Source organism: Theropithecus gelada, chromosome 11 (assembly GCF_003255815.1).
Source record: "Theropithecus gelada isolate Dixy chromosome 11, Tgel_1.0, whole genome shotgun sequence".
NCBI lineage: Eukaryota > Metazoa > Chordata > Mammalia > Primates > Cercopithecidae > Theropithecus > Theropithecus gelada.
In genome coordinates, this window is record NC_037679.1 from 11,624,433 (window position 1) to 11,635,518 (window position 11,086).

The 11,086-nt window shown below is 48.4% G+C and overlaps 1 protein-coding gene across 1 annotated transcript; it reads right to left on the reverse strand.

Annotated features, from left to right (window-relative positions):
* Nucleotides 1–1,326: 1,326 nt before the first annotated feature.
* LOC112634217 (keratin, type II cytoskeletal 6A-like) lies at nt 1,327–5,202 on the reverse strand. The gene is given in 8 exon segments (XM_025401406.1): nt 1,327–2,109; nt 2,224–2,258; nt 2,452–2,627; nt 2,752–2,847; nt 3,007–3,067; nt 3,417–3,631; nt 4,567–4,914; nt 4,916–5,202. Coding segments are annotated over 8 exon segments (1,359 nt in total). The 5' UTR covers nt 5,108–5,202; the 3' UTR covers nt 1,327–1,873.
* Between the last annotated feature and the right edge of the window lie 5,884 nt (nt 5,203–11,086).

Genomic DNA, 11,086 nt, shown 5'->3' on the forward strand with positions numbered 1-11,086 from the left:
ATATAGTTGTTTGTAGTATTTCTTTATTGCATTTTTAATGTCCATGCGCCATAAGATTTTAATTTTATTTAAACCTATATGGATAATTTGTAACTTCCTTTTGCTGTATTGCTATATTCTAGATAATTTTTCTTGTCAATTATTTTCTTTTTCATTATTTCTCAAGGATACATATATATGTGGTAAGAGTGCTTAGATTTTGGAAGTCAGTCTTCACCTTTCTGCTGTCAGGAAAGTTCTGGAGAGAATGTGAGGAAGTGCCAGTGTGAGAAGCTTCCCATATTGCTGGGGGAACTTTTGGAGATGAACACAGTTGGATACCAATACAGCAGGATCCAGAAACACCAGTACAATCCAAGTAAATTTCTTCAGTGATGTGAGAATCTTAGAGTTAGGAAGATAATTGTCACTCATGGAGGCAACGAGGACTGAAGTGGCCCTGAGACAGGACAAGTCAATAGACCAACCTTGAACCTCATTCTGAGTTTTCCCTTCCCCATTCATAGAAGTTAAACCAGGAGAGTTCACACCAAAGAGAGGAATAGGACCATCTCTTCTGAGCAACATGGATTTAGTTTCTTAGGATCTCTATCAGAGCCTTAGGCCCAATATCTGTGGATCTCTATCAGAGCCTTCTCCTATGAGAAGAAGAAAATTTTTCTCTTCTACTGTCTTCACTCTTCAGGGAATAAGCAGCTGGGAGTTTTGGCCTGAGCCTTGAGCTTGAATGTCTCCAACTTTTCCCTGTTGTGAAGATTCTTGTGATGCACATCCATGTGCGTACACTTTTCTGAATTTGTTCTATTTCCTCAGGATACATTTCTAGAAGTACAGTTACAGTTCAGTGTGTGCACATTTTAATTATGCTTGATACATGTTGTCAGGCAAGTTTCTTGCTTATGAGGGCAATTATAATGATTAATCACATATCTGATTCTTTTGTCAAATGACTTGCTCTAGTTGGCCAAGAATATGTTTCTTAACTGGACAATTAGGCTGAGCCCTGGCATAAGGGGAAAAGTGATCCTGGAAACCAAGGCAGAGGGAATGGGATGCTAGTTCCTGGTATGGACAGTTAAAACAGAGTGGATAATATTGGTGGACCAGATGCCTCCCACTCCATTTGCCAAAAGTTTAGATGGAATTTAATCTAGAAACACACTCCAAATGTCACGATACTAAGCTGAAGTTTGATGACCCTCTCTAAAGGAGGTGAGTTATGTATATAAAGAATGGATTATCTTTTAAAAATAAATATTCATTTATCAGATAAAAAAGTTTAAGCCCAAAACTTGGGTCCCAAAGCAAGGCAAAGTAAAAGAATACATTGTATTCTAAATCTGCTTTATTTAGCGATTGCAAAGAGTGAACAGCACAGAAATTATCACAGAGATACAGGCTTTGTACATCATAGGACTAGTCACTTGTGCTTTCATGGATACTGCAGGGGTGTGAGTTCACAAACTTGCAAGGAAGAGAGTTTGGGAGCCAGTGAAAAGTAAGTGGAAGTTGTTCTGAAATAAGCCCCAGGAAATGTTCTGCAATGAAAAGGATCAGATATCATTTTCTTATCATGCTCAGCCTCAGAGATAGAACACCGGAGGCAAGAAATTAATAATTTAGTAACAAAATGAAGCTCCAGTGGTGATTACATCATGATGTAAAATCAGAGGTTGATCTGATGGTGAGCAATGGGTGCTCAAATGGGGCTGGTTTAGACAGAGAGAAGTGAGGGCACTAAGCATCCATCCCCAGCTCTACCTGGGAGAGCAGGGGAGACTGGAGGCCAGGAGAGGACAGGCAGCCTGAGGAGAGGTCTCTGCAGCCAGAGAGGGGCCTGAGAACTGTGGGACCGAGAGCTGGTGGCAGCACTTCAGTGCTTGTAGCTCTTCCTGCTGGAGGAGGAGGTGGTGGTGTACTTGATGGTGGAACTGCCACCTCCAACAGAGCTGAGGCCACCCCCAATGGCTCTGCCGCTGCTGGAACTGAAGCCACCTCCAACGCCAAGACCACTGCCATAGGAGTAGCTGCTTCCTCCACCCAGGCCTAAGCCACTGCCGACACCGCTGGCACCGCCATAGCCACTGGAGACGGTGGATTGTACCACAGCTGTGGTGGGGAGGGGGACAAGGACACAAGAAGCCACGGTGAGCTCATCCTGTCAGCCTGAGCCCAGTCAGAAGAGTGCAAGGGCAGGGGAGGAAGGCAAGCAAAGGTACTTACAGATGTTGACTTGTCCAACGCCTTCGCCATTCAGCCTGTGGAGAGGAACACAGGGAGGGTGAGACCTCAGAGAGCCCTTCCCCNTAAGTTCCGCAAATGTCTACTCTAATAGTGCAGGTGCACGTCCTGTGAGAGGACCCTGGCTTCCTGTAAGGGGATGTCCCCAATGAAGTCTGCAGTTCTCTGGCATTCAGGGCTGGACACAGGGATTCCTCAGCGGCTGCCCACCCTCTGCTCACCTTGGTCTGGTACCAGGACTCGGCCTCAGCCCGGCTCCTCTGAGCAATCTCCTCATATTGGGCCTTGACCTCAGCGATGATGCTGTCCAGGTCCAGGTTGCGGTTGTTGTCCATGGACAGCACCACGGATGTGTCTGAGATGTGGGTCTGCATCTGGGACAGCTCCTGCAGCACAGAAGGTCATAAGATCAACTTCACTTCTGACATTTACAGGGATACCCAGCCCTATACATCTTCTCCCCTTTGCAGACCCCATCAGAGTAAACAGAAGGACAGTGGAGATGCTTACTGCTTCATACAAGGCTCTCAGGAAGTTGATCTCGTCTGTGAGAGTGTCTGCCTTGGCTTGCAGTTCAACCTTGTTCATGTAGGCAGCATCCACGTCCTGGGGAAAGAGCCAACAATCTGGAGTTACCTGAGCGCAGCTTCCCAATCTACCCACCTTCTAGTCCCCCTACCGATTCTCCTCTCCCAGGTGAGCGATGACACAGAGCCACTTCTGTCCTTCTAAGTGAATTTGAACCCCACGGCTTCATCTGCTCACCTTCTTCAGAGTCACAAATTCATTCTCTGCTGCTGTGCGCTTGTTGATTTCATCCTCATATCTGCAGGAAGGAAGGCATGGGATATATTAGAGCTAGTGGGTAGGATGAAACAGAAAAGCAGCCTGGGATCCAACATTTTCCCAAATGGAATATATTCTAATTGAGCTTTCCTGCCACAGAGCACCTAAGGGACGATTTTTGCTTCTCCTAAATTTGTCACTTCTTTAATCTCGCCATCCTCTCATAACCATTTGTGGTTCTTGCAGGTTTGCTCCTAGGGACTAATTTGTGCTTTCCGTTTCCATGGACATGGGTTGTTAGGAATCCCACCCCCATCTGGCCCTGGTCACCCAATAGTCTTGAAGTGTGTGCTGCAGGAAATTGAGTCCATTTCTCCTATTTAACTCACTTGTTCTTGAAGTCCTCCACCAGGTCCTGCATGCCTCTGAGCTCCGAGTCCAGGCGGCCCCGTTCCCCAACGATGCTGTCCAGCTGCCTCCTGAGGTTGTTGATGTACTGCTCGAACAACGGCTCCAGGTTCTGCCTCACGGTCTTGGTGCCCTGCTCCTGCAGCAGGGTCCACTTGGTTTCCAGAACCTTGTTCTGCTGCTCCAGGAACCGCACCTGGAGGGGAAGCAAGACGGTCATTTTCCAGGCAAAGGAAGGAAGAAAAAGTGTCTGATATCTGGTTTCCTGGCAGGTCCAGGAGGTCCCCATGGTGCTGGGCTACTACAGTGCATGTAGAGAGGCTCAGGCTGGGCTCGGCTCCCCCAACTCCTTCTCCTTTGCACCCCACCAATCTCACTAGAGAAATTGTCCCACGGACCATTGAGGTGTGTGTTCTCACGCTGTAAGCTATTGATGGTATCAGTGAGTTTCAACATTTCTTCGTTTTCTGTTTCCAAGCACAGTCACAAATCTAGTTTAAAAATACTATTTACCTGATGTGTTGTACAGTTTTTATTACTGATAGGACCTCAATTAGGAGGGATATTAGATGTTGCCTTATGATTAGATTCCAGTCTACTTTCCCATTTAGTGTGGTGTCTCCCCTCAAATATTCTGATGTTATGATCATTCTCTGTTTTTAAAATTAATTAGCATTTCTCTCTGTTTTATAGTTGTTTCTATGCCCATTTTTTCTTAATCCAGCCAGATTATCTTTTTCTTTTCTTTCTAAATTTTTTTCCTCTTACTCAGAACGCATAGTGTAATTTACCAGCTCATATACTCTTGGCATTTGCTTTGTAATCTCTTAGACACTTTAGAGGGAAGAGTTAACCTACTCCACTCTCTGATAGCCTCATCTGTGCTTCAGGGTTGTGAAAAGTTGTGGCTTTCCCTAGGCAGGAGTGAGAACCAATCCGGAGATCCCATTTGGGAGTGAGGTTGGTCCCTGCTGCCGGCTGTGCGGCTGTGCACCGGAAGCCACGTGCACTCTCTGCAGAGCTGGGCTGAGTCCCCTTCTCCCTCCCTCCTAGGTCTCCCTGGCAGGAATGTGTTCCTCCTCTGGTCTGGGGACCCTGAAGTGCCCCATGGAGGGCATGACCCTGGCTCACCTTGTCGATGAAGGAGGCGAACTTGTTGTTGAGGGTCTTGATCTGCTCGCGCTCCTCGGCCCGCACCCGCTGGATGGCGGGGTCGATTTGCAGGTTGAGGGGAGTCAGGAGACTCTGGTTGACGGTGACCTCTTGGATGCCTCCAGGGGGGCACACAGGGAAGCCAGGGCCCCCAAAGCCACCAGCAAGGCCGGCTCCACCACCCAGACCAAAGCCAATGCCGGCTCCACCACCGAAACCAAATCCACTCCCGGCGCCACCAAAGCCATAGCTGCCTCCGGCTCTGCTGCCATAGCCGCCACCGATGGCACAGCTGCCCCCTCCAATGGAGATCCTCTTGGAGCCCCCCCAGGCCATACAGGCTGCGGCTGCCAAAGCCAGCTCCTCCACATGCGCCACCCAGGCCACCACTGCCCCTGGAGCGGGACACGGAGACGCTGCTGAAGCCAGAGCGGCTGACCCCAGGGAGCCTGGCTGAGCCGGCACTGAAGCCCCTGCGGCTGCTGCTGTGGCTCCTGATGGTGGTGGATGTGCTGGCCATGGTTCCAGGAGATGAGAGAGCTGAGGAGAGCGTGAGAGGCTGGAGGTGAGAGGGAAGAGAAGCAGGACTAAGAATCAGGCTCCGGACAGCAGCTTATATATGGAGAGCATGGGCTGGGCCCAGTCCTGGAAGGTGAGCTTGCAGGTTGGGAAGGGCTGGGCTTTACCAACAGTGAGATCACACCCAGTTTCTAGAAAGGTATGAAATATGAAGATTGCTTTTTGGCTTCCTTTAGTCATAGAGAAATTCTCCTGCCTTCCAGCCTTGACTTGATCCTAACGCAATAAGCCTAGGTATACATTCACTGAAGTCATGAGTTAGTCATGTCCTCAAACAAAGGAGACAAGGAGCTGATCTGTGATAATTGTCCCCTCCTTCTTCTTCATCAGACACTCCCTGTGTGCCCCCTTCCCACACAGGTTTTCTCCTCCACTGGCACCAGCCTCACCCACTGAGTGGGATCCTTCCTGAGGGCGTATGGGCATTTGCCCGATGGCCTGAGCAAGAAGTGGCCTGTTGTGTTTTTTCCATTGCATTTGGACCAGTTCTTCTGGAGCTCCTGGCTGTCCTCCCTGGCATCCTGGACATAGGAATGTGGTCTACTTTGGAGATCTAACCCTCCTTTGTCAGGCAAGAGGGACAGAGGCGTTAAGTCTTTACACTGTAGCAGCAGCATTTGCTCTGTGTGCTGTGTGATCACCTGCCCATGTGGCGTTTACCTAAGACGATGGGAGAAGACATTGCCCACGGTGCCCAGAGACCTCACATCTGCAAGGAGTTTCTTTCCATGTCTGCACCTCCCTCTCCAGTGCTTGCTTTCCCATTGAGCTTAGTCTCATGTAAATCTGCCTTTCCAGTTGAAATTCATAGACACCTTCTCCCTGCTGTTTTGGAATATTTACATAGAGCTTAATTTAAACAACTGAAAATGAGTGGAACAAAAATTATTAAGGAATTCACTGGGTTTTTATTCCCACAGATTTTGACATTTCTTAAGAATCAAGAGTCAGACCGTTGAATGGGGTGTGTAGGGAAAGTCGAGGGGCGTATGGAAGCAGTGAATCATAAAAATGTGCCCTTACAAGTGTGATGATGTAACATGTCAATTCCACATTTTAATTTCTGATTTCAGTGCTTGAAATCTCAAATCCATATACACCTTCTGAGAGGGTGGGCAGACTGTCAAAGGTGAGTGTGCTTGGTTTAGAGAGGAATGAGCTTCACTTTGTCCAGTCCATGCATGAAGCACTGTGTATGAGGAGAATGGAGAGCAATCCTGGGCAATCTTGTTCTGTGAGAACCTATGGATAAATGAGCAACCGTAGGAGGAAGGACAAACTCCCACGCTAAGAAGAGCCTCAGGAAAGCTCTTGTTACTATTTTAAAAGCAGTCCCATTTCTCCAACATTTGGAGGGGGGGACACAGCATCCAGGAGAACAGGGTGTTCCCTGTCTAAAGGAGGTGCTAACTCAGCGTCTGGCAAGAATGAGATACCTTCTCAAGACAACGGAAGCAGCTCCCCTCCCTCCACCCTGGTTGCACAATGGTTGACCAAGAATGTGCTTCCACCCAGTTCTGGGAAAGAAGTGTTCCTTCTGGTATGTGCTCCGACCCACTCCACTCTCTTGGGATAGAGGCTTTAGGGTTGGCATGAATGATGCTAGGATGGGTGAGAAGGGTTGGCAAGTCAGGTGGGAGTTATATGCATTTACCCAGTGTCCTATGTCTGTGTCAATGTCCAATGTCCACGGTTGCTTTCAAGCTACAATGACAGAATTAAGTAGTTGCAACAGAGATTGTATGCCCTGAAAAGCCTAAAATAGTCAGTTTGTCCCTTTAAAGAAAACATTTGCCAACCCCCGGTTAAGAGTGTGGACTCTGGAGTCAGAGTGCTCAGGCTGATGACCAAGCGCCTGGGTGTCCCTATGCACTTTCTTAACCCCTTTGTGCCTTGTTTTTACACCTGTAAACTGGGAGTGAACATAGCACTGGCCTCAGAGTGCTATTGTAAGGCTTAAGTGAGATAATTAATTGAAGGTCTTAGCATGGTGTCTGGCATATAATTTCTCACCGAAGGTGAGCTAATATAATCATAGGGAAGTATGAAGACATTTTGTATGTAGCGGCCCACAAGAAGCATCAAGAACGGGGACACAAGTGCAGGGTACTTGTGTGGGGGAAGGAGGTGGTTCAGAGAACGGTAAGAGAAATAAAACCAACATTGCAGGCTTGTGCCACGTTAGTAAGGACTTAGGAAGCCATGTATAGAGGTTTGCCCTGCTCCCAGAGGCCACACAGAGCCGCAGAAGGCAGAAGAGCAACAGGATCAGAAAAGCAATTTGCAAGCTTGCAGCCACTCTGCTGAGCAGCAGCGTGGGACAGACAGAGCTCCACCCGGTGGGGGAGGCAGCATGTTGTCTGAGTGACTGGAAGGAAACGTGGTTGGAGAGAGGATCCAACCTCTGAGTCCTTGACGGGAGCCCAGAAGGTTGCTCTCCCTCTTCTGGAGTCAGGCTCCCCCTCCCATCCTCTGCTGGGTCTCTGGGGTATGCACACAGGGGCAGCTGCCATTAACCAGCACACCCAACTGCATCAGTTCCTTTTTCACTAATGTGTTCCTGTCTTTTTAAGTGTGGGGGTGAACTCATCCCTGAATAAAACATGTAGTGTAATTAATTCAGTCTATTGGAGGACGATTTAACTTCAACGTCTTATTCAATCGCAGGCTTGTCATGTGCATCAGACAGCACCAGCGATACAAAGTGCCGTGTTTAATTTCCTGACACAAATGTATCTCCTTTTGCTAGATTTATATGACATTCTCTAATGTATCTACTAAGAGCTTTTTTTTTAAAAAAAAAATCCCCATTCCCACCTGCCAGGCATGCTCTGGGAACCAAGTCCAGTGACCCCAGAGAGTGAGGTCAGCTGGGAGGACTCATGAGAGGTGATGAGGGGCTTCTTTTTTTTTTTCGAGACGGAGTCTCGCTCTGTCGCCCGGGCTGGAGTGCAGTGGCCGTCACTGCAAGCTCCGCCTCCCGGGTTTACGCCATTCTCCTGCCTCAGCCTCCTGTGTAGCTGGGACTACAGGCGCCCGCCACCTCGCCCGGCTAGTTTTTTGTATTTTTTAGTAGAGACGGGGTTTCACCGTGTTAGCCAGGATGGTCTTGATCTCCTGACCTCGTGATCCGCCCGTCTCGGCCTCCCAAAGTGCTGGGATTACAGGCTTGAGCCACCGCGCCCGGCCTGCAGTGGAGGGGGAGTTAGAGAGGAGGGAATCTTGCTGCCCCTGGAAGATCTATTTCTGATTCCACTTCTTCCCAGCCCCCACCATCCCTAAAGGGTAGTTTGCACCTGGCTCATTTGCCATTGACTGTCTCTGTCTTTTCTTTGTCCGGGTGTGGGAGGTGTCTATTGTTCCTGGCCTGCTTTCAGACAGCTGCCCTAGGCTGGGCCCTGTTTCTTTTCTCCCCTGTGAGTCCCGCCCTCTCTACTCTTTCTCTGCCTTAGCACCCAGGGAAGGGTCATGTTCATAGGCAGGCCACCCCATCTACCCTGGATGGTTATTCTCAGATGAAACCTCTCTGGTGACCATGGCTTATGTCCCATGGTGGTGCCCAGAGGTGTTCTGTTTCCCTAGAGGAGCCGAGTGGGGAAGGCACAACCTTCATAATAAGGTTACAACAAAGGGTGATCATTCAGGCAACTATGTGAGAGAAACCAAAGCACGCAGTATGAGTAAGTAGGATGACAGCCAGCCTCCTCCCCAGGGGACAGCTGAACCCAGCCTCTTCCCTCTGCCGGGAGAGCCTCCCTTCAGGTGGGAGCTGCCTCTGATTGCCTTGGAATGCAGAATGCCTTTGTTCCAGGCCCAGGGATTAACCTGCACTCTTGAGTTGTTCCCAGTCTGCAGGGAGGGCAGGAGGGAGCTCCTGAAGTCTGAGCTCGTGGAAAGTCTGCCTCAAAGAGGATTTGCCTAGGCGTTCTGCCTCCCAGGGTGGAGTCAGTAGATGAGAATGAGGGAGAGGCTATTGTCATCATCATCAAAAGCTTTAAGACTCAGTGCTTAATCCTGCAAGCCACATTGCAGGATGATGCTTCTCAGAGGGAATCCCAGGGAGCTAGGCCTGTCCCTAGGGAGCACCCACTGAAAGAGAAACACCAGCAGCCACACATGTAAGTAACATAGACAGTAGCATGAAGGCTGGTGTGAGATGTGCAGCCTTCTATGGTAGACCTAGTGGTTCAGAAAGTCTTGAAAGCCTCAAAATTGTATTACTTAGTAATCATGTTGTTTATGAATATGCAATATGCACCTAGCTCTGGAGCTTCCCTTCTGTTTCTCAATTTTCACACACATGGTCTGTGTATTTTTTTTTTTTTTTTTGCAGAGAACACTGACAGCATTGCATATCTGAACATGATCCATGAGTGGCTTTCTCTACAGCCACAGGAAGTCTCACAACTCCATTTTCCAGCAGGACAGGGCTCTACGTTAGGTCAATTGTGGAGTCCAGAGGTCACTTGAATAACATTTTGCACAAGACAACCTGCCCCTAAAAGTGTGGTCCCAAATCCCCAGATGTGACGTCATGTGACTTTCCCATTGAGGATACATCAAGAACCTCTTTCTCACAGACTTGAGGGATGGAGGGAAGCATTATAGCTGCCATTTCAACCATCAAAAATAGATTATACGCCAGAAACGGTGGCTCACGCCTGTAATCCCAACACTTTGGAAGGTTGAGGCGGGTGGATCACTTGAGTCTAGGAGTTTGAGAGCAGCCTGGGCAACAGAGTGAGACCTCATCTCTACTCTCTACAAAAAGTACAAAAATTAGTGGGGGATTATGGTGCATGCCTGTAATCCCAGCAGCTTGGGAGGCTGATGTGGGAGGACTGCTTGAGCCTGGGAACCAGAGGTTGCAGTGAGCTATGACCATGCCACTGCACTCCAGCCTGGGCAACAGAGCAAAACCCTGTGTCAAAAAAAAAGAAAAAGAGGAGATTTTGGCAAGGAGTCTGGAGTGAACTGGAAACAATCATTAGCCTATAGGATTGATGCATGTTCTGTGCTTCGAGGGGCAAATATTGAGTGTTTGTACAATTACAGAAATGACTCTTATGACTCCCTACACATTGAGTTTGACGTATGTTCATAGAAAATGTAGTTACCAAGTGATGTATTTTGCATGTGTCCAATCCGTCTTGATTTACCCTGTGCATGCTGGTATTGGGTAAGTAGGTGCACTTGGACGTTTACATCATTGGAAAGCGCACAACTGGGCTGGGCACTGGCAGGCATATTTGGAAGAAAGGGACAACCTTTGGCTTTCCTGATCCATGTGGGGACGCTAGTTAGAGGAGGAAGAGCAGTGTGTATCTTATAAATGAGACATTTTGATGATGGGAGGCAAGAAGGGAGGTTGGAGGTGCAGATAAGTGCTTTAGGGAAGATGAGAAGGTGGGAAAGGGACAGGTTGCACAACTGCATGAGGCAGGGGCCCTCCTCGATGAGCAGGGGATTGTGTGCAGGTGAAGGACCAGGCTCTCCTTCTGTCACGTGGCTGAGGTCCTTGATAAGAACAAGGTTGAAGAGAGCCCTGCCAGCATTCCAGAGAGACCAGTAAAATCTCCAAGAAGAGTTTCCAATGGACTGGTTTCCTTTTCTCTCCACTGCCTTCCCCAGTTCCCATCTCCCTTCTTATCCATCTCCACTTTGAACTCTGGTTTCTACTTCCTCACCCTTCATGGCTCCCCTCACTATACTGTGTAATTTTTTTAAAGTATAATTGGGAAAAAATATTTCAACTATCCCCCTGTGACATACCCAGGGCCTGGCTTAAATAATGTAAGAGATAGGATGAAGTGCAATCTTATAGAGGGTTGTCTCACTCCATTGGCCTTCTGGTCAAACAACCCTTATTTCTGGAAAATATCTGGAGAATTCAGGAAAATATTTCAAGAAAAATATCTGA